Here is a 23,663-nt window from a genome sequence, read left to right as displayed (position 1 = left end):
TTTACTTGACCTGGCTTTCTACTGTATGAGGGCAAATCTATACATGTGGGTAGAAATTGGAAATGCCTTAATGTACAGTATATTATTTACAGCATAACCTCTATAAATATGTAATTTAAATGTAAATAAGATGATTTAATTTAACCATAGCAGAATGTATGTCAGTAGTTACAGAACATAGTGAAAATGAATTATCCTGCTTATGGTGTTGCTAATGAAATATTAAATATAATGATAGAGCACTTTGTGTTTGTGGTTTAGAAATGCATTAGTTAGACAAATTTAGTTTGATCATTGAGATTTGCTGTTTCATTAAAGACACACTTAAAAACACAGAGAGCAGCAGGGGAGCAGCAGTTCAATAGAAACATGAACTGATTAGCAGTGATTGCTCATTATGGTGAAAGAAATAAAAAATTACGTACTATTAAGTGTTGTTTTGTATGTTTTACAATACTCAAAAGCTAAAATAACGGTTCTAGGAATAGCTTGTACATATAATGCTTTTAGACCGACTCTGCACACATGAGCCAGAACAGCTAATCAATGAAACCATATTGATCCCCTAAGGAGTCTGGCAGGAGCCTGAGTCGGCTCATTAAGAGCTGACTCTGGAAAAAAAATTGATCTGTAATAACTTTAGCCTAATGCAGCAAGATGATGGACTGCAGCTTTGAGTCCTTAAACTTGACTGCATTTTAACATTTGCAAATATCAAGCCAAATCTTCAAGTCAAATTTTCAGGTTTGTGCACAAAAACAAGGCCAGAATTATTCTGTATTTTTCTTTGTGTCAACAAATCCCATAAGAGGACCAAAAGCAACAAAATGTTGTTCCTGTCTGGCTTTCCTTAAGTATCTGTAGCCCATTTTTCTCCAAGAAAAGATACTTTTTTTAAGGTTCAGTATTTTCAGTGTATGGACAGGACAGTCCATGTAGAATCAATTCAATATAAAATACAGCACCCCTGTTCATGGTGATGACAGAGAGCATGCCAACCAGTGCAACAGTATGTTCATTTATGTTTTTATTAGTTTGTGGACAGCATTGTTCAGAGATGAGCGATATCAGGCTTTAGCTACACATGCAATACTTGTTCGTACACTATTAATGCATTGGTTTTGGATGTTTTATAGAATTTGTTGTAAACAAGAACTATACAATATTTGTTGAATATACTGTAGAATAGCAACAGCTTTATTCTTTAAGTATTTAACATTGAGCAAAAATGAGCTTGTGTGCAACCCTGTCTCATAAAGATTACATTCATATACAACAAATTTGCAAAAGCATAGAAGAAATGCTGCTGGGCTTATGTTCTTATGAACATAATGAGGGACCATTTTTAATGACTATATCTGCAAAATGTTCTAAGCATATTGGTAAATTGTTCATTGGCAACATTTTATAAATTGTTTCTTCAATATCCACTTTTCATGCACTAGAAAAACAAAAAATGACCAGTAAACATAATCCAGGCAGCAATTACATTTCATCAAAGCAATACTGGGCAAAACGTTTTCATAATATATGGTATGCAATATGCAGTGTGCAATATACAGATCAATAAGTCAGCATTATAGTGGAAGAGAACAGGTTGTACAAGCCTCAGGTTTAATACTGGTCATATGCCAGGCACTCAGCTGGTGATGTATCGATCTGTGCCACAAAGAGCTGCATTGATGCATTAGACTTACTGTATGAAAAATAGACAAAATATAAAACAAAGAAATGACTGCACTGAAGTGGTTGATTCATAATCTCCCCCCCTCCCTCCCTTCTTTGTTTCCTCCTTTCTTTGTTTGTTTGTTTCTTTTTTGACTTTGTCTTTGCTGTCTGTTTTATGTATATTATAGATTAAATGTACAATACTGTTCCCATTCCCTCATCTTTTCAAACACTGTGGTAAAAATAACACTGTACGAAAACATCAACATTTTAACATCACTTCAAAAAAAGAATAAATATCTCTCTTTCTCTCTCTCTCTCTCACACACACACACATACACACACACACACACACACACACACACACACTGGGTTCTTGATTGCAGCCTGTGCCAATTTGACAGACATGCAGCACATACATAGCTATGCAGGATTTGATTACCTTGATGAGTGACAGTACGTAAGTATATAAGTGCTTGGATGTATGGGCTTAGCATTAACCAAGCCCCTTTCCTTCTTGTAAAATGTTTAAAATGTCAAGTGCAAAATAGATCATCACATATTTTCAAGCACTGAAAAACTGGGTACCTCTTCAACCACTGGTTTATTTTGATTTACAAACAGCATGTTTTACTGACAGACACTGAAGACATACAGCCATGCTAATAAATTCATTTTTGTCATGCTTAAGAGTCATTGTTCTTTTACCAGGACTACACAATCACAGTCACAATATCCTTGTATAGATTGGAGGGAAAACACAAGGGCTCTTCTAGCAGACACCATCCATAAATCAGAAGTGGCTGCCTCTGGAGAACGCTTGGGAGAGCAGAACCTTAGTTTATAATCCAATTAGAGAGCTCTGGTATTATTTGACACCCTCCTCTATGAGCAGGATATGAGAGAAGATAACACACACATGTGGCAATGTGGTTTCTGATTGTCAGTATGTGAAGGATGAACACCAGAAATGAAAACATGAGTATGAATCATATATATGCACATCCACACAAACACACATGCAAACATTTACTTTTCATATTAAATTTCTGTTAGGCTTTCCTCTGGTATTTGTAGTAAGGCTATAGTCCTCTGACGGTGTATTTTTATACCTCCTGCAGCATAGTTTCACCTCCTCTTGGACTCCATTACTGACCAACGCATATAACACAGGGTCCACCACACAGTTCAGACTGGACAGCGCCAGTGTGCATGAGAAGTAGAAATGCATATTCTGTTCAAACTTGCAGTAAGTTCCATCAGGTAAGATTTTGTCACTTTGGTAGAAGACAACTGAGCGTATGAGCAGGAGAATATGGTATGGAGCGAAGCAAATTGAGAAGATGCCGATTACCCCAAAGGACAGCAAACGGACCTTCCTTTTAGCCTGGGCAGTCAGGCCGGGACTTTTGCCTACAGTGGCTAGTACCCCCCAGTAGCTGAAAGCCAACACCAGCAGTGGGATCAGGAAGCCAATGACCACTCTGACCAGGTTGAAGAAGGCGATAGGTGTCTGCATGGGGTAGGTCTCATAACAACGGTCATTGTTATTCTTGTCATCATGGGCGTCCTTGAGATTGTCAAGGACCAGCACTGCGATGTGCATCGCCACCACTACAACATAAACAGTGAGGGACTGTGCCCAGGCGTAGCGTGATGTACGATGGGTCTTTGAGCGGAGTGGGTACTTGATCACCAGGTAGCGGTCCACAGAGATACAGCAGAGCAGGTAGATACTGATGTACATGTTGGAGTAGTAGAAGAAGCCGGCTACACTGCAGCTTATAACACCTAGTTGCCATTTGTGGTCCTGTCGGTAATAATTTATCCAAAGGGGCATGGTGAAGATGAAAAGAATGTCAGAGATGGACAGGCTTAGCAGGAAGATGCCCAGAACGTTTTGCCTCCGCACTTGTTGCGAAATGGGAACGAGGGTCAGCAAATTGAAGATCAAACCAAAGATAAAAGCCAGGATGTAAACCGCCATCAGAAAGTCACTAAAGGCACTCTCACCAATTTTAACACATGTTAAGTTTGAAGTTGAAGTTGTCGCTAGTGGTGTGGCTGTGGTGTTCATTGTTGCTTCTGGTTTCTGTCACGGTTCTTATTAGAAATTCACCTGCAAGTGTAAAACATAAAATAAAATAGTTTTATAACAGTTTGTCAGTTTGAGTAAAAGTGACACAAGCGACATGAGCTCACTCCTACAATACCTTCCAATTCACAGTTTGGACATTCTGTATCCCCCAGTCTATTTCTTGGTTCAGTGAGCTCAAGAGATAAAATCTTTTTTTTTCTTCTCTACACTTGGGTGTTTGGGTGGAGAGTTTCATTTTCCCACTTCTAGAGAAGATATAGACTTAGTCATACATACTCCCTGATGATAACAGTTTTCAACGGCAATAGAAACTAAGCCAAAATCCCCTCCTTATGACATCAGATGTTCTGCACGGAGGTTCTACACATTTTTTCCTTCTTAATCTCCTGGTTTTACAGAAACTTAGAGCACTGACAAACTATTGCTGTATATCAGATTGTCTAGAAATTGTTGCACGTATTGCACTCCATGGTCTTAATCTGAGTGGCAGGCAGGGACAGCATAGACTGAACTCGCAAAGTGACCATTTCCTACTGTTTACTGTAATCAGTGCTTAATATAACTTAAGTCTAATTTATCTGTACAATTAGTATTCATGATTCTGTGGGGTCACAACAACCCACAGCCTGACTCAACCAGTTAATGCTAATTCAAATCTACTGTATACTTATGGGGAATGACTGATGTAACAAACACCGAGAACACGAACAAGAAGTGGTTAAATATTTACTGCGGTTTGAAGAATGATGAAGTCACCATTCTCTTGTTACAGGGGTTGGAGATGCTTTGAATTATTTCCTACAAAAAAACCCAACATGGTTACTATTTATGTAAAATGGTAATATAACCATATATTTTATTTTATTCTGTCAATTTCCTGTATCTCTCTGAGATTTAAGCATTAGGAAATTAAACCTGTGTTCTATGTTGCTATTTCCCTGTATCTCAGGGGCATTCTTTAATATTTTTCTCCTCTCAGTTATTTTCTTCCAGGATTGGCCCAGCTGTGTTTATAAGCTCAGGAAGCATCTAATGCCATTAACGTCTGGACAGAGATAGGCTGTCCCATCCAAACTCAATAATGGAGAAGCCATTTAGAGACAGTCCATCTTTAGTAAATGATAATGTGTGCCTGTGTTTGTGTGTGTGTGTGTGTGTGTGTGTTTGTGGATAGGGATTTGATGCGATGGATTATTCATGACACTTTCAAATAATGACTGTAGAACGGAAAGTTTTGCTCAGGTTGCTCACACTATCGTTTCCAAAATTATTCATAGTCTGTTGGTTAGTCATCAGTCTGACCAAAGTGGTCTTTCCCTTTAGTAACGACAAGCCTGAAAGAGTTTGTCCTATTCATGTCTTTTTTTCTCTGCCTGCCTTTTTACAATAAGTACAGTTTATTTCCTCTTTCCTAGCCTACAGGTTCATTTTTGTCTGTTTTTCACATGTTGAACAATGTGTTAATTTTACTTGATCACATAATCCCATTACAGCCCTACTTTAAATAGCTGATCCCACCTTCAGTTCGTTCATCTGAGCCAACTATGTATTTGTTAATATCATAAACTAAACTATGCCTGGTTGTTATAACACAGCCTTGAGGCTTTAAAAGAGCAACACATCAGCATTTCATGTCAAGAGGGGGAATGTGCTTTTCCAAACATTCAAATGGCAAAAAAATGTTTTATGTTTCATAGCTTGCCTCCCTAATACCAAAGCTAGACTTCAAACATGTCATAGTCCACCTGTACATTCCTGTGAATATCAACTCTTTCTTATTGTCAAGCAATTCTCTGTTGTTCTCTGCAGCCTGTCGTGGTGACCACCGCTGGGAGAGTCACAGAAAAACATTGAACCCTGCCGAGAATCAACATTTCTAGCCTAATTATCTTTGCCACGCTGACTCACACAGCCTCAAGCATGCTGTCTTTCCCTGTCAGCAGTCCAGTGGGGATGAAAAGAAAACTAGCAAAATAAAGTGAGGATTCAAAAAGAAAGAATTCTTTTAACACCCTGTTTAAAAAACATTCAAACATACCTCACATTTTTGTAATCATTTTGTTGTTTTTGAGGTTTTTGTTTCCTTAAGTCTCATAGCATTTCCAGACATCGTTAATCAGAACTGTAATCAGTAATGACCTCACCTGTTGTTTCTGATAAAAAAGATGTCTTGCTTGTAAAAGATATCTGTCCAGTGGGTGAAAAGTTTCAGACACATTCCAGTGTGAGAGTTCAATCCAGGAGGGTCAGAGAACGAGCTTCAGAAGAGTCTCTTCACAGCTGCTGACATGACGAAAAGCCACTCCAGTCCCAAATGGTACTCTCAAACGATTACTATACCAGATAGTTTTCTTCCCCTCCTCTCTGTGTACTGGCTGATGCTTGTTCTGGTTGAGATAATTTGCCCTTGACAGCCACAGTTGTAATGTCAGCAAGTACTGACGAGAGAAGTACAAAAAGGGGAAGAGACATGTAGGAGGGTGGAGGTTTGCTTCTGCACACGTGCATGGAGGAAATAGATTTCAGGGGTGGGGAGAAATACTCGACTGTGATGGAGCAGATATAATGTGGAGGTTTATCCTATATAAACTTTGTGGTCAGGCAGCCATAAAACATGTCATGTACTTCAACCTTAAGTTCCCAGTTTTCTGTCATATCGATGTCTTTCTTTGTGTAAATGTACATCCTAATGGACCTATTTTCACTTATTTGTAACTTTTCTCTTCATTATCTCAATATCTCTCCCGCTGTCTAAGATGCTGTGACAGAGTTAGTATCATAACCGACAGAATGACTAACTGCCAAACACAAAAAAACCCTTGAGGTTAGCGAACTCATACTGATTTACATGATGCAGACTTTGTACCGGGTGCCAGTGTGAACCATGTGGTTATCAGTTGCAATATTTCACTCAGAACAGCACATCGGCAGTTTGTTACTGACGCATTTTTTATGTTTATGAAAAGGATCTGTGTTGAAAGCCTGCAGCTGATCTGTTAATGTGTTGAATAAACATTTACGCAAGTTGTGAATGTTCTGTATTTTCTTGTAAGCAAGAATGCATACCTGAGGCCTCATATCCTTCAAATACAGAGATAGTTAAGAGAGGAACAGAGGAAGAGTAGAAATAGGAAAAGCTTAATCATTTTTACCAGTGAGCCCTAAAATAATCTAAAAGGGCCTTTCATCACCTTTTCTTCTCTGTTCATGTGAGGATATGTGACTGACTGACTGAGTCTGAAACTACTACTTCAGAAGTAGAAAGAAGTACTCTGCCCACAACATGATAATCATTCTTTGTGTGTTAAAGTTTGGACTCTCTTTAAAACATTATGCCATTTGAAATGAACATATGATGAGGATAGTTTCACAAATTTTCCAATCTGAGCTAAAACAATAATCAGATGTCCATATGAACATTTACAGGTTTTTCTTGCTGTAATCATTCCTCCTGTTCACACTAGCTGTTAAGAGATCCCTAACCCTAACCCTAACCCTTCATAATGCAAGCAATAGAAGACAAAATACAAAAATGTATCTAAAAATGTATCTGAAACTAATATGAAGCTTCAAGCATCCAAATTCTTCCAAAGATAGTCTTTTTAGTGTGATATTCACACCTTGTGTTATTTAACCAGCTGAACAGGAAACACTGTTGACACACAAAGAAAGATACTACAAAAAGCCTACAACTGTGGCAGACAACTATCTGATATGACTAACTCAGACAGGTGAAGCCTCATATTAGCTTCAGATAAACTTTTAAAACATTTTTGCTAACAACGAGGACTGTGGATTCACTTAGGCCTACATTGTAAGTACATTTGGATGGAATCTACTGGACAGTGTGAACAGGAGGAATGAATAAAGCATGCAAAACTTCCGATGTTAATGTGGCTATTGTCTTAAAGCGTACTTGTGGACCTATTCTTAAAATCAATTTATGCTTTCTGGAAACAGTATGAATCAAGTCTTTCCCAGGTATACACTAATTTATGAGCACACCTGGACCAACTTGTGCAAACTTGTGCACTGTTTCCGCCTATTTGAAGCCAAATCTATCTTTCACTTTGTCCCGTGATTTGTCCTCAATTTTCCAAAAGTAATTTATTAAGTTTAAAGCAGCTATAATCAGTATTTTTTAATGTAACAATGTGTCGGACATCACTAACCTAACCCTAACCCTAACCCTTCTGGTTGAAAAGGGTTGATCTAATGAAACCACAGAGTATTATTACCTGACTCACTCAGTTCTGTGAAGCTTGATATATCTTTTGGTTTTGGTTTTGGTTTTCCAGCTGTAACTTCACTTTTTCTCCTGAAAAGTAGTCAAAAATGTGTTACTACTGGGTTATGTGCAACTCTATGGCTTTCCTTCATTATTGCAAAATGACTCTGCGTCACTTACAGTACATGCTCAAACCTGAAGGGACGCATGCTCTACTGCACATAACTTTCTAATAAAGGTCAATATGAGTATGACTTGGACAAGAACCAGAAGCACTTTAAGATGATGGATAAACTGCACACTGCAGAGGTTATTGTTTATGGAATAATGCCTGCGCTGCATATCTATCATTCGAAAGTGGTCCTGCTTCCTACATAAGTTATTCTACTTGCTATGTTGTACATTAAAGTATTGTTATTCAAAAATAAAATTATTCTGTCACAAAAGCATTGCCTCAACTGAGTCATATTTTCTGCTTGCTGATTCGAGTATATGCCACACAAGTCTAACCACTTTACTTTTAAAGATGCAGAAATTTTGTCAAATTTGTAGTAAGACTGCAGTCAGTTGTGATCTGTCATTTCACAACCTGGTAAGCTAAATAACCTAACTCTGCTGTGTCTTCCTCTTTACAAAGAAAGCTTTCACATGACAGGAGGTGACATTTTAAAAGCACAACTTGTGGGTGCAAATTCTTGTGAGTTGCAAAGTGTGTTGACATTTTCAAATATTGTAGTTTTTCATTCCCAAGCATGATGTTGGTGTGTACAGTAGTAATAAAATCGTGTGCCGTTTTTCTAAAAGACAACAAGGTGATGTGCATTTTTGTTTCTTAGCAACAGCATTTTTACTTTAACCACAGATATACTAAGGCCACTGTATACATGACCATTCACATTGCAACACTTGATAATTTGCTGAAACACTAAAAACAACAATGTACCTGCTTTCCTGAGAAAATCAATGAAATAAATATACACATTTGAGATTAATTATGATTATAAGTATTTGGTATGCCCCACTGATTTTTTACAAAGTTTAGTTTTTGACACGTCATACTGGTGTCATGCAAAACAATTTCTGGTGTACCTTTTGGTTTTGCATCTGTCTTTTCTGTAATTTTGCAAATTGTTTTACACTGCTGAGTTATTCTCTTTCAAAATGCATTATGCCTGAGTGCAAGGGCAAACAGTAGCAGCTGGTGTAACCCTGTTAATGTACTTGATGGTCAAACTGTGCATCATTGGCTCTGCAGTCAAGATAGCTGATGAGGAGAATGCTATCAGAATTTGTGATCATGTTACACAATTACTGACCAAACTATGTCCGGAGCAAGGTTTTTGTTTCGTGGATTTGCTAACAGACTTTCCGTTGATGGTTATCAGTGTCTCAGGAAGCATGATTACTCAGCTAGGTCGGTGAGAAAAATCCTGAAAAACCTTTCTTGCATGGGTTCACACTCCACATTTGTTAGGCCCTGACTTTTCTTGGCAATGTTAGCAGCAAATCCCAGAAACCCCTTCCCCTGTCATTTCCCTTTCAATAAATTACATGGAGCCTGCTCTTGGCTGATAACCTCTTGAGCACACAGACATAGTTGACAAAGTTGATATGAAAAAAGTAACCAGTGGCTCTTTCAAACTGGAAGTCTTGCTTCAGTAACAGTCAATCAATAACAGCAGAATCTCTCCTCAGTTTGTTCATGAGACGACACTTGGGTTGTGAAGCTTGTCAGGCATCTCAACCCAAACATGAAGCCTCACTTCTAACAGCTGAAGGAAAATAATCACATCAGATAGAGGGCCTGATGTTCTCCACACAACAGCGGTGGACATACATCAGAGGATGTTCACCTCTGCTTGAGACCAGCAATGACATTGATGTTATAACGTGATAAGTTTCATGTTATAATGTGATTAGATGTTCAATTATAATGCTTTTTTTCTTTTTCTGGCATGACAGAAATACATTTTCGAAGGAGTAGCAGCGGAAGGTTAACGTTATTTGCAGGTCGGAGCTTCTCGCATTATTTGGAAGTATTGCATTGCAGAAAAAAATACTCAGAAAAAGAGAAAAAAAATTACTCAGAATAACAGAAAAAAAATTATTCAGAAACCTTTTTCAAGTGAATGCAATACGCTTCCGTAATAAAGGGCTTTAGGCCGAGGGAAGTCAAAATGTGGAAGTCAAAAGAATGAAAGATGAACTAAAACATTTTTGGTTTGATCTTTGCTGACAATCGCACATATTGAATACAGTGTCATCAGCCTAGCACATCAACCTAGTCTCAACTGGATATTTTAGTGAGATTGCACGAGCCTGGTTCCAGACATCTGACATTTGGGTAGCAATTTAAATAGAATACATGAGTGATTGAGGTGAAACAAGATAACAATTCAGTGTGTTTTCAGGCTACAACTGAACAACTGTAATGTTTATGAAGATGCTACCATCCATAGTGTGCATTCACTTGAACCAGTTGCTATGGCAGTTGAGTGCCTATGTATATTTCCGTTTAAGAAGCACCTTTCATCACTTGATCAGACTGAATACATCGCTGCTTTCAATAGGGAACTCCAATTTGTTGAGTCATCATCCTCGTCTCATTAGATGAATTTTGCTTTTCAAAAAACTGGAAGAAACCAAATTAAGTGTACAATTTTTGTCTCTCTTGCTTACTAAGCATAGCGTCTCCTCCGCCACTTGAATTACAAAGAAGGAAGCCCGAAGAGGTTTAGCCAATGGGATAGCAACACTTGAAAGAAACAAAAGGAGATAGAAACAGTGTATTATATTTGGCATCGTTTGGCAATGATGATGGCTATGGTGTAGGAGGAACAAGGGTGCACTTTTGCCCGAGTAGCTGGCTGAAGTACACTAATCACAAAACAGAAAACAATTCTCTCTCGTTGCTTCCATAGCCACAGGGTCCTCTTGAGTGCCACCCAATATGTGAGGTATTATATGCGGAAAAACAGTCTTTGTCTATTGACAGCTGTGAGTAGTTGTGTGTGTGAGTGTGTGTATGTGTGTGTACTTACATGCATATCTGAAGTCTGAAATCTGTGTTGCATACATATGATATCTTTCTCGAACATTTGCAGCAGTCCCAGTGTGATTACATATAATCAGGTATTACATTCAGCACAGCTGAAATAATGTGCTCTTCTTCAGAGAGCAACAAAATAACAGTCTGTCAAACCGTGGGTATTAAAGCATTCTAATTCTACAGTACAAATTGTCTTTATTTTGTCACATTATTCAAAGTCTTCCACTATAGAAAACCTGAGTGACAGTAATGGCTCATGCTTCTTAAATATAATGTTTAAAAAAAGAAAATTGTTTGCATGTGACTGTGAATCATTATAAACCAATCTATGAATGCCTAGCTTTGTGTGTGTTATCTGTTTTCTCTTTAGAAGGCCAGAAAGTACAATTGCTCGATGACTGTACAGATGAATGATAAATAAAACCTCTGGGACAAAAAGACGATATTGTTCAAGGTATGTATTGTCTGTTACAAAGGCTAGGTTCATCCTTCAAACATGTTGTACACAGTCTACACATATTTGACGCTACAGTACATAAACTTCAGGTTACACATATGTATAATAGGCTATTATAACTACAGTATGTTTTATAATGTATCTAGAAAACACTACTTCACAGAAACATGCAACATGTTGACATAACAGGTGGTCAATAATCAAACTTACTACATACACTCCCCCCCCAAAAAAAGTCTAGTTTCACCCCAAGTAACCCAAGCTGTCCATCCACACATTTATATCACAGGGAGAGGTCCGCTCTTGATAAAAGAAGTGTCTGTTTACCTGCTCAGGTGTAAAAAAAAAGATACCCTTATTAACAGTATGTAAATCTTATATATATACGGGCAATTCTGAGAATATGTTATTCACAATTTAAATACACAGCAGGTATCATGAGCGAGAGTGGCCAAATGAGCACAATAGCAGAACTTTGTAATCATTCAACAACAGCTATTGCGCATAAAGTGGTATAATCTTTCAGTTTGAATATAATACACAGCCCAATGCTTAGAGTTCATTTAAACCCGCAGTGACATCTTTAGTCATATATATTTTCTCAGAGTGTATTGTGGCAAAACCAGTGCTAATTAATGGAGGATATGCTGTCACGGGATCAGTACTTACAGTTTTCACTGCAGGACATGAATTTGTGGGAATGCATTTATAAGTGCAGATGGGTTTGACTCAATGCCTGCACATTAGTAATTACCAGCAGAGAGGAAGGGTTTGGCTACAACATCACTGAAAAGAGATTAGAGGGACTGCGATTCCAGTCAGCCAAATAAATTGACACTACAAATAAATGTTTCTCCTTATTAAGATTTCATCTTAACTTTCAGCAGCCATTTGTTTTCGGAAAAACATCCTGATAAGTAAACATATCAACACCAAATTCTTATTGTGATTGATTCTGAGCTGTTGTATTTTCTGCTTCATGTTCACCCACTTTGTGATGAGAGGAAATCTTGTGACAAATTCCAATTTAAAGTTTGACTCCTATTTTATCTTCAAAGCCTTCCCAGGTCAGCCGGAGAGAGGATGTGAAATAGAATCGAGCAGTCTTCATCATGAAAACAGTTCAACAATTCAAAAGAAGAGTAATAATAGCTGAAGTAAATGATTACAAGTGCAAGTGTTGATGACCTCAGGCTGGAGGAGAGAAATGGGATTTATTCCTGGAAAACAGTGCTAACACACAGCGGACATTTCCTGCAAAAGTCCAAACAGCTGGACATTATTCTTATTACAACCACATGACTCTTTGAAACAATATTTCTCTTTCAGATCCTAGGTCAACCATCACATCCTCCCTCTCCCCATTCCTTTTCTCCTTCCTAAATCAGCTTGAGTCCCATGTCTTTGTGGTCAGAGGATGCTGACCCTCTCAGTAAGGCCTTGTACATCTGCATCTTCCCCACCCTCCTCATCATCAGAGCCTGGGGCAGGAGGAGGTGGTACAAGGTGAGCAGGGTAAGGCAGAGTATGTTCACGGGCAAACATTTGCCAGCGGCTGTCGTCACTCTCGTGGGTGATGTAACGCCCACCAAGTTTAGTCTCCAGCTCTCGCAGGTCAAGCCATGTCTGATAGTCCTGAGAAATGAGAAACAGGAATAAACATGGGGATTAAATATCAGTTTCAGTTTTAGGGACTTTTATGTGTTTATAGTGCATCATCCAGTAATTACTTTAAGTCGTGCGCGTGTGTGTTTACTGTATGTGTGGGAGTAAGAACTTGAATGACCTCTTAAATGATCTGATGAGATCAAGCTATTCATATATGCAAACAATTTTATTTTTGTAGAACACATTTAAGAACTGTGCAGTCAATAAAAACAGCTAATCTGTCTATTTGAAGTTCCAAAATATCCGCCCCTGCTTGTGTTTATGTTTGCCTTTTCTCCGAAATAGAAATAGATTTGCAGAAGTCAAAAAGAAAGGTGGCAGTTATTGGCAGCCATGATATCTGCTCCCTGTACCTTTAATTGGGGTTGTACTGGAAGTGTGATGAGACACCATTCAAAACATGTATTTATTTATGTTAATTTGTAATAAATTAATATTAAACTGTGTGTGTGTGTTGGTGAGGGCATATGAGTAGCTTATACATGCTACCTGTAAGTATGAGTGGCTGAGACTCTTGTCCACGCTGTAGCGTTTCCTCATTTTAACTTGCAGCAGGTTGTTGATCAAGTCAATTGCTGGAAACACAAAAGGATAGAGATCATTCTGTCAAATCAAACGGACTGTCTTAACATCCCAGAAAAATCTGAACAATTCTATTCTGTTAATACTTCCCTACCAATTATAATGCAATAAACAGGAACCATGTTTATTATGACTGATAATGTAGATAAATTACCTCAAGCCCTGTTTCTGTACTGAGTGGCCTAATACAGGTTGGGCCATTATTACAAAATCTATTGTAATATATATAACTTTGAGTTTGTAATGATTTGTCCTGCTTTCTAACAATAAAACTGTTTACCATCACTGGAAATCTGTTTCCAGGGGTTGGGAGGGTACATGAAGGCTGCGTTGTGGATCTGGTCATTGATATCTTCATCCTCATTAAATGGGAACGTCCCACTGAGGCTGACATACATAATGACTCCGACGGACCACATGTCCAGTGAGCGGTTGTAGCCCTGGTTCAACAGAACCTCTGGGGCCAGGTAGGCAGGGGTGCCAACCACAGAGCGACGGAAAGACTTTTCACCGATGATACGAGCAAAGCCAAAGTCACACAACTTCACCTGAGTGGAAGACAATGACGAACAGTAAGCAGAGAGTCAGGAGGCATTTGGAGACAGAAATTTGAAAAGCAAAAAGGAGAAAGGAAAAATGACTTAAGAGCAAATGAAAGTAGCAAATATTTGGTGAAACACATCTGAACAACTGCACTTTGAGTGCTTTGCAGTGCATGGATGTGAAAACCATGAGTGGAACACCCAAGTGTATGTGTGAGGGTATGTACCTGGGGGAAGGGATCAGCGGAGGCGAGCAGCACATTCTCAGGTTTCAGATCACAGTGAACAATGTTCTTAAAGTGTAGATGTCTCAGTGCTGCAAGAATCTACGTCAATAAACACACACACAGACACACACACATACGCACATGCATACGCACAACCACAAAAACAGGATATAGATTGATCTCACATGAAATTACACCACATTTACACTTTCAACCTCAGGTAATGATGCATTCAATGCACCTGATTCTAAGACAGATTAACAACAAAAAGCATGCTGCAATGAGTAACACACACAAGAGCAGTTACACATACAATTTCCATGTGGCTGCAAATATATGGACACACAAATCCCTTCTTTACTGGGGTGCATACACACCTGAGTGATGAGGAACTTGGTAAGCCTCTCAGGCAGTCTGCCTTTTTCACTGGAGAGGATCATCTCCAGCATGTCACCATGGAGCTTCTCCATCACCACAAACACTTTCTCTGGGGTCTCGAACATACACTCCAGGTTCACAATGCCCAGGTGACGTAAACTCTGGGAGAGGGATTAGAGAGGTGAAGAGGTGGATTATGTGGAAATAATGTGATTGAGAAAGGGTGGAGGGAGTTTAAGGGGGGAATGAGAGAGGAGAGAGTGGTGGAGTTGAAGTATGGAGAGAGATAGAATGAGAATTGAAAGAGCAGATTAAATAATGTGAGAGATGGAGCAACATGATAAAGTGTGAGATGGAGAAGAACAACAGACAGAGACAAACAGTGTCAGCAAAAGACAGTAAACCACAGGAGAGGAGTTTCATGAACTCAGGAACACCACAACCTAAATTAAACACTAACTGCTATCAAAAGTTGTATGACTTCGTTTGAGACAGTGTGTTGCCCAGAACAACACAGAGACCTGTAGAAAGTGGTAATGAATAGTAGTTCTGTATCAGGAGAAGGGACTTTTTGGAGGGCATGAACTGAAACAATGTCGTTGCGGTGAAGGTGATGCTCGGGATTTTTTTTTTAAAATGTCCCTGGGTTTCTGCATTATTCTGAAAATAGAGTTTCATGACAGTTTGTCTATGTTTCTAATTATAAACATGAATTTCCACCCTAAAACTACAGCTGGTAGGTAGTACAGCAAATTGGTAGTGGAAAAGCTTTTACTTTAATTTCAGTTCAGTTTTTTTTATCTGCTTTGTTTCTTCTTCATTTTTCATTTAGTAAGACAACCATACTCATAAACATTTTATTCATGTGTGTCATTTGTTAATGTTTGGTTAAGAAATACAACAAACTACTCCCCGGAAGGTATTTAACTTCTCATATTCATATAATTTGAAAGAGGTGTGGTTCTTTTAAAAGAATTTGACTTGAAACCTGGTGAGTGTGGTGAAGCCCTTTGTGCCTGACAGAGTAACTGTTGAGCTAAAGAGGAAGTCTGATCTTGAGGCAACAAAACCATAAACAAGTTTAGACAGCTGATAGACAGATAAGTATATCCATGTCTCCATCTGCTGGTGAAAATGTATATTAGGCATGAGCCTTAACCGGAGAAAGATAATAATAATAATAGTAATAATAATAATAATAATAATAATAATAGCACCTTTCATACAATAAATGCAGCTCAAAGTGCTTAGGCAATTTAATAAAATCATATAAAATTAACATGCTTAATTTCTTAAGAACATAGCAGTGGTGTCATGTTTCCTGTCCAGAATTTTAATTGTTGGATTATAAATCATCATTAGATGCTTGATTGTTGTAGATGCTGCCTCTGACCAAGAAGTAGCCTAATGCAATTATTTAAATGTGAAAACATCACTGAGTGCATAAAACTATTTACAGCATAATATGATAAATAGTCTCTAAATGAATCTAGGTTTACTGTGTGTAAATTTGCTTGTACAACCTTGTTCACCATTTTGTATGGTGGGAATCTAACATCAGACTGAGATATTTTACTTCTGAAACCTGTTCAATACACAGTCAATTAATCTTAACTGAGAAAATAACTGATGATTTTAGGATGAGGACCAAGACCCAGAAAGAATACAAATTGCCATTGTTTTCTTTATGTTGCATGTGAGACATGAGTTTTCAAACCATACTGAAAGAGATTGCCAATATACAAGTGTTTTAAGTAGAATATCATAGTGTTGGTCCAAGTCCAAACTTGGTGATCTTAATTTTTATATAAAAATTACAAATAAAGAGAGAAACTCCCCTACTCTAGAGTTTAAAATAAGTCTAACAAGTCAAAAAGAAATGCAGTGATACAAAGCTTTTGTAATATATAAATCTACAAATATTGTTTTCACAAGACACAATATGCTGTAAGCTACTGTTTCTCCTAATGCTTTGATACTACAGACTTTTAATAAAACATATCTACTCCTATCTAGTATAAGTTTAGGCTTTTCCCGTGACTCAGAAATGGATACAACCACAAATTATAGATCAGTCTGGTCAGACACTGAATCATCTCTTTGTAAGAAGTAGGAAGGAACAATCATTACCCACTTCCTCTTAATATTTCATCTATGTCACTATGAACAGGAAAATTCAAATGATCGTCAGCATTTCCTGTGTTTTTTACGTATAGCACCACACCATTGTCTTATGTGTGTAACTGACAAAGCCAATATGCCAGCATCATTATACACAGACACATGATACCTGTTATACCTGTAGAGAAATAAACTGGAAGTGTACCTGCAGTATGGCCACCTCATTCCGCAGCTGGCTCTCCTGCTTGGTGGGGAAACGAAGCTTGTCGATTACTTTCACAGCTACGTCCCTCCCTGTCTTCCTGTGCTTTCCTGATGAAAAAGCGGAACATTAAAAACAAATGCAGTTTTCAATTGTCCCTCACATACATGGACATACTGTATATTGAGCCCTGGTAACAAAAGTTTGACAGATCTACAGTCTGGCACACATGCATAAGTGTAGTTGATACTTTCAGGGAATTGTGATGTACTTGTGTTGTCATCTTAACAACATCTACACGTTGTTTTATATAATCTAAAAGACTTGAAGAAAGAAGTATTTTAGCCTTTGAGAAATCTGAGGCTCAATATCACTGTGTGTAGATCTTCATACCTCCATATACTACTCCAAATTGTCCAGATCCCAGAACTTCATCAGCAAATATCTGGTACACTGTACCAATGTCCTGTAAGCAAGCAGCAAAATAAATTATCAACATTATCTTCAGTGCCACCATCAACATTTTATTTTACATTAAATAAAAAATTGACCAAAAGAAATCATACCACATTCTCTTGGATTTGACTGTTGGACACGGAAATGCTGACAGAGGCTTGTCCTGAAAAGTGAGCACCAGGTACAATATGTAGGTTATACAGTATTAAAGTAAGTGTATCAGTTAATAAACACAACTTATCAACAGCTTGATCCCACATGTACTGTGTGGTGTTTTCTCTAGCACTAAAAAAGTAGAACTTTGTACGGAGGCAAACCATGGCCAAAATAACTTTTGAATCTAGATACTACTGAATTCATTGCACTGAAATATTAGCATCTTTCTGAATTTATGTGGTCTGAATTTCACTTGTGAAAACTTGTGAAGCTATTTCAACATTGTCATTTCGAGTATATATTTATTTTAGGAGATACAAAATCCCTCAAAAAGTTATTATTATTCGGAAACTATATTCAGTGCTCTATTTCCATAATCCTAACTCAAATGGAAATATTCAAGTCAAAAACTCAAATACGCTTGGTCAAACTCAGATACTAAAATTCAAAGTATAAAATTCAGATGTGAACATAAGGGACACTCAGGAAAAGCAATCTCGCCTAAATGAAAACTCTGACCACATGAATTCAGAGCGATGGTTTTCAAAGTCAAATATTTCAGTGCAATAATTAGTTGTGATTTAATTTTCACATTAAGTACTCAGTAGTGATTACATTTTAATTATCATTACTGAATTTGCTTCCATAACTTTGCTCCTCCTCAGTTTGAGAAAAAAACAACTTGTCAAAACTAGCTTACTGGAGGGGTCTGCTCTTTATTTAACCAAGATGTTTCTCAACTCACTGTGAGGTGTGTTCCCCTCTGCTGGTGGTGCATCCTGGAAAATAACTGGCATGAGGGCCTGACGAATGGCGCTCTCCCATGCCTTGGCTACTTCACGGCCGATACCGCTGTTGGGTGCGACTTGGCTGGGGGAGGGAGGGGTCTGGGGGAGAGTCTGGGGGTTGCTGGGAGACAGAGAGGGAAGGGTATTGGGGTCCTCCCCTACAAAGTAGCACATAGTGCCTGTGATAAGCTCGAAGCAGTGGGGATTTGTGCCAGGGGGGACAAGGGTGAAGTTGCCAGCAGGTCGCAGCTCCAAAATTTCAGACAGAGGAATCTCCTGTAAGAAAAATGAGACCAATGATGGAGCAATAGAAACAGCTGCACACTTGAAAATGAATGACATGAAATCATAGATTGTAATGTTTGCAGCTATGCTTACCTTGTAGTATTTGTTGGAGGTGTTGTTCTGGAAAAGGATGATGCACTTACAGTCCAAACGCCAGTAGTGCCTCTTTCTCTGTTGGGGATTGAAGTAGGGTGGGACATTGTGGGGTAGAACATGAAGAGGACAGAGGGTGAGGAACGGAGAGAGCATCGGTGGTAAAGTTCAGACGTCAACATAGATGCTTTGCAGATTTGGAGTTGATGTCCAGAGGAAGAGAGGGAGTGACCAGATGAGAAGAAGGCTGAGCAGCTGCATGATTAGAAGTAAAGAAAGGGTGGGAAAAAACAGGAAGTAAAGAAAGAAAGACAGAAAGCAAGAAAGAGAAGTGTTAGTGCAGCCAGACAGGAAAAACAAGCAAGAAATAAGAATAGAGAGACTGAAATGTTTATTTGAGCACATGAACATGTTGGGAGGAAGAAAAATTTGAGAGGGCTTTTAGCTTGAATTCACTGCACATCACTTGAAAGCTGTTATGTTTTCAGGGAGAGTGAGTCTCATCATCAATCTTCAACTATCACATACACAAACACACACACACACACACACACACACAGAAAAGTAATAGGAAAAGGAAGTTATAAATTGCCTGAAAGTGGCAATCTGATGATCAAGGTTGAAACTGTTAGGACAAAAAAAATATAGCAGAGAAGAGCTGGAGGACAGAGAAAATAGACAAACTGTTGGCCAGACTGCTTTGAGTCTCTGTAAAAGTGGGAAGTAAATAAAACAAAGTTGCAGCAGTAAAATCATAGAAAAAGAAAAAATGCAGTGAAGAAGAATACAGAAGTACAACTGCATGCATGTAGAAGAAAGCATGTGAATTATGGGTAATGTTTTTACCAGTGTGTCCTTATTACTGTAGTGAACCATCCATCCCTCCTTGATAGCCGTGCTGGATCGACGGGTTGTCTGTCTCACCGACTGTACCACCCTCATTAACGGGATGTAAACACTGGAAGGAGGAGGATATGATTCAAGCGGTTCTTTGAGTTTCTGTGTGCATCATTATTTTGTAACTAGTATTCCAATAACATTCCTCCAGAGACTTGTTAGTAGTTTTGCTCCAAATGTTTTTCCTCATACCTCTGGTCTCCGCTGACTCCATCCTGGTTGTTTTCAGGAGAGAAGGACCCAGGGATACTGCAGGCTTCATCTGAGTCATCCATTGAAGATTTGTCTGAGCCATCATATTCACTGCTGTAGTCCATGGGCACCTCAGGATCTGCACTGGGACTCAACATGTCTGGGGCAAAAAGACAAAGAAGTGGCTAAGTACAACTTGATTTAAAGTTTTTACAATTGTTGTGAATTTGTTTTTTTACTACTTTATACTTTATATATGACTACTACAAAGACAACTGTTAGAAAGCTGTAAAAGACCTCAAGACTTCTGGTTAAATGCATCAATGACCAAGTACTGATCATACTTACCGGAGTTACTTCTGTTGTCTGAGAAAATAAAGAAATTAGTGCCAGTGAGTTCCAGTTTTGTTAGATTATGGGTTATATTACAATATATGTGCTTATATTATATATATGACCTGATTTTCATAATAGAAATATGCAGAATAGAAATTAATACTTTTACAAAATTCATGCAGGGTTAACAGAGTTTTGAATGCACTTGAAAACAAGACAATAATATTTTCTCCTACCTCCGATAGTTTCCCCGAGGCAGTCATTGGGAACCTTGTACGCACAGCGTTTATGGCAATTAAACTTGCAGTCTGAAAGGATTAAAACACAACTCATTCAGATTCGATTATGTATAATTTGATTCGTCTAGCACATTTTCTGCATATTGCACATTGGTAATCCAAAATTGTCTCACTCTGTCTCTCTCCTCACCTTTACACTGAAGGCCCTGCCTGAACAGCCCTCGAAGAAGCCTCTTGCAATACTGGCACACTGTCGGCCGTGTGTACGAGTGGACCGCGAACGTGTGGGGCACCTTGACCTTGCTCATCAAGATTTTGTCTAAATGAACAGGTCGACCCGTGTAGAAACGCCGGGCATCACTAGGGGTCCGTGGCTAGCAAAAAAAAGAGGAAACAAAAAGATGAAATTGATTACATATTAGGTAAAGAAAACAGTACCATCACATCACTAATTGATATATCACTTGTACAGCACATACTGTGATGTAATCTGAATATGCAAAAATAGTAATTTATTTGACAAAACATAAATGCCAGTTCCAATAACATATTTGTGTTAGCTCTATTATTAAATAACCTCTCTTAAACTACATCTTTGTGATTGGATTACAGTAGATTTAATAGGGAAAATCCATCTGAAATAGAGATCACAAAATTTGAGATATCAAACCGTTTTCATACTATTTTGTTGGAAAGTGAATCTAGTTAAAAATTCACAGCAACGTTTTTGGATCCTAAAAAAGCAGTATATGGCTTCTGAAAAAGGTTTTTCATTTTAGCTGCTTTAAGCAGTACCAATTCATTTCTGAATCGGAGTGGCAGTATGAGTTACTATTATATTAACACATAAATTTGGAATCATCTGCATTTCCGAATTTTATAATTAGAAATACTAACCCTTTAAAGGGGATATATCTTGTTCATATTACAGTTTTAAACACTCCTTATTTATCTTATACTGAAAGAGGCTGATTTATTTTACGAATGAAATGGAAACTTCTCAAATCTAATCTGTGCACAGCTATACATCCAAAGTCAATCCGAAATATGTGAGTGGACAACGCAAACAACCCATAAAACAACCTTATCAACAAAGGATATCAAATGGGCTGCAGTTTGTGGGCATGCATGAATATGATGTCATTATGAGGTGGAAGTACAAATAATATTGCAAATGAAGCAGTCAGAGCAGGCTGCTGACGTACAGAGAGCATTTTTACATACATTTAACTCAATTTTTTAACTATTGTCAAGCCTCTTCAATTTTAATAATCTAAACTGACCAGATTAATGTTTATATAAATAAATTTGTACCATTTGTGTGTGTGAGCGGATGAGGCTGGCATCCTCTGTGCAGGTTGAGACTGTCCCAACACTATACACAGACTCAGTGGTGGAGAGACGCAGGGACTGGCTGCTGCTCAGGGAGGTGGTGGACAGACGTCGCTTTCGAGCACCACTACAGTTGTTTGGGATGCTGAATGCACAGCGCTTGTGGTAGTTCAGGCCACATCCTGCAGGGGGTAGCATAGACCCAGAAACCAAAGAGCAAGAGATCAACAGAGAAAAAGAGAGAGTGGAGTGTATTCAGTGAGTGTTAATTGGGAGAAATATGTGTAATACATCTTATTAACACTTTGCCTCCCATTTCTCTCACCGTCACACTTGAGGCCTTGTCTGACTAGTCCGAACAGCATCTCTCCACAGTGATCGCAGAAGGCCGGGGCCCGATACGAGTGCACATTTAGAGCGTGGGGACGAATCTGGAAATCTTCAAATGTGGCTGCGGCTAGAACAGATAATGGGGGTAGGGTGCGGTTACAGAAGATGTGATACAATCATGTTACTCTACATGGGCAGAATAAATACTGATTAGATGGATACTATCAAAACAGGATGGAAAAAATAAATGGGTTTCTCTCAGGGTAACATTACAGTTTGAGACAAGGAAAAAAACAGATGATAGACCTGTAGTAAAATAAGCAGATAAGGAGTCATTTTGCTTACCTGAGAGCACCACCTCCACCAGATCTCCCTCCTGAATGTCACATGCAGCTTTAACCAATTGCAGGATGTTGTTGGTGGTTGTGTCATGCTTGAACAGCAAAATCTTGTCATAAATGCCATAGAAGCCACACTCTGGGAACTGGAAAATACAAAGAGAGCATTGCATAGATGCATGTCAGGATGATTGTGTAGAAAGGCAGGGATTTGATTGACACAGTTTTTTCCATCATGGACTATTTCCTGATAGGCTGATTGTTGGTGATTAATGGGTGTATGCGTGTTGTTCCAGCCAAGCCAATAGTACAATGAACCTCAGTTATAGTGACAGAAAATGTTTCAGTTCAAATTAAACCAAAAGTGAATATTAAAATCAGAAGCAGCCAGCTGTAATAGCACAAAAACAAGCCATCTGATGAAATGGAACAGACGAACACATGTGCAACCACAATGGGGATTTTTTTTCTCTTTATCCTGTGACAATAAGGCACGACAAATTCAATAACCTTTTATACCGCCTCATTGTTAAATTGTAAAACTGGATAATATTTCTTTTAGAATGGTTGCTCTGCTTGCTTGTGAATTTATATTAACAGTTTTGTCTTGAAGAAAGAAATAATTGGCAATGTGCAGTTACCAATTATTATTATTAAGTATTTATTTTATTGATTATATATTAGGATACAATATGATACAATACACTTTATTGTCCCCATAGGGAAATTTGCACTCAACTGCTGCACACATAAATGCCCCCACAGTAAAACCACAATAAATTGCATTGGCAAAATAGTATGGAGCTACCAAATATCATTTCTGCTTAAGTTTTATAGATCTGATTTAAATAATGACCATAGAAAATATCAAACAGCTATAACGTGTCTCTTTTAAAGTACAGTAGCTTGCAGCAACATTATTCACATCTAAACCACAAATTTAAAATATATATTTCACAGAGAACATCATTTTGGGAAGAAAACCAAACCAACATAAAATA

At 38.2% G+C, this 23,663-nt stretch overlaps 2 protein-coding genes across 2 annotated transcripts in view; both read right to left on the bottom strand.

The window, feature by feature from the left end:
- Positions 1-2,655: 2,655 nt before the first annotated feature.
- Positions 2,656-6,165, bottom strand: gpr184 (G protein-coupled receptor 184). Its single transcript, XM_053320869.1, has 2 exons — positions 5,911-6,165; positions 2,656-3,787 (listed from the first exon to the last, which is right to left on the bottom strand). Exon 2 carries the CDS (start codon positions 3,743-3,745, stop codon positions 2,705-2,707), a length of 1,041 nt encoding a protein of 346 aa, XP_053176844.1. The 5' UTR covers positions 3,746-3,787; positions 5,911-6,165; the 3' UTR covers positions 2,656-2,704.
- A 5,321-nt stretch (positions 6,166-11,486) lies between these two features.
- prkd2 (protein kinase D2) overlaps positions 11,487-23,663 on the bottom strand; it is a 33,837-nt gene continuing 21,660 nt past the window's right edge. The window contains exons 2-19 of the mRNA XM_053321031.1: positions 22,670-22,808; positions 22,320-22,451; positions 21,977-22,176; positions 20,853-21,036; positions 20,660-20,731; positions 20,436-20,453; positions 20,088-20,247; positions 19,845-19,956; positions 18,999-19,076; positions 18,578-18,896; positions 17,787-17,839; positions 17,614-17,686; positions 17,224-17,330; positions 14,897-15,058; positions 14,520-14,618; positions 14,031-14,298; positions 13,658-13,743; positions 11,487-13,135 (exon numbers count right to left, since the gene is read on the bottom strand). Of these exons, the coding sequence (XP_053177006.1) occupies positions 12,911-13,135; positions 13,658-13,743; positions 14,031-14,298; positions 14,520-14,618; positions 14,897-15,058; positions 17,224-17,330; positions 17,614-17,686; positions 17,787-17,839; positions 18,578-18,896; positions 18,999-19,076; positions 19,845-19,956; positions 20,088-20,247; positions 20,436-20,453; positions 20,660-20,731; positions 20,853-21,036; positions 21,977-22,176; positions 22,320-22,451; positions 22,670-22,808 (2,487 nt within the window). The 3' untranslated portion in view covers positions 11,487-12,910. The remainder of the gene's footprint in view (positions 13,136-13,657; positions 13,744-14,030; positions 14,299-14,519; positions 14,619-14,896; positions 15,059-17,223; positions 17,331-17,613; positions 17,687-17,786; positions 17,840-18,577; positions 18,897-18,998; positions 19,077-19,844; positions 19,957-20,087; positions 20,248-20,435; positions 20,454-20,659; positions 20,732-20,852; positions 21,037-21,976; positions 22,177-22,319; positions 22,452-22,669; positions 22,809-23,663) is intronic.

The sequence above is a fragment of the Scomber japonicus genome, chromosome 6, assembly GCF_027409825.1.
Source record: "Scomber japonicus isolate fScoJap1 chromosome 6, fScoJap1.pri, whole genome shotgun sequence".
Taxonomy (NCBI): Eukaryota; Metazoa; Chordata; class Actinopteri; order Scombriformes; family Scombridae; genus Scomber; species Scomber japonicus.
This window is presented reverse-complemented; position numbering and strand designations above follow the sequence as displayed.

Excerpts from the sequence above, each read along its gene's own strand:
- gpr184 (XM_053320869.1), bottom strand. The coding sequence starts at position 3,745 with ATGAACACCACAGCCACACCACTAGCGACAACTTCAACTTCAAACTTA.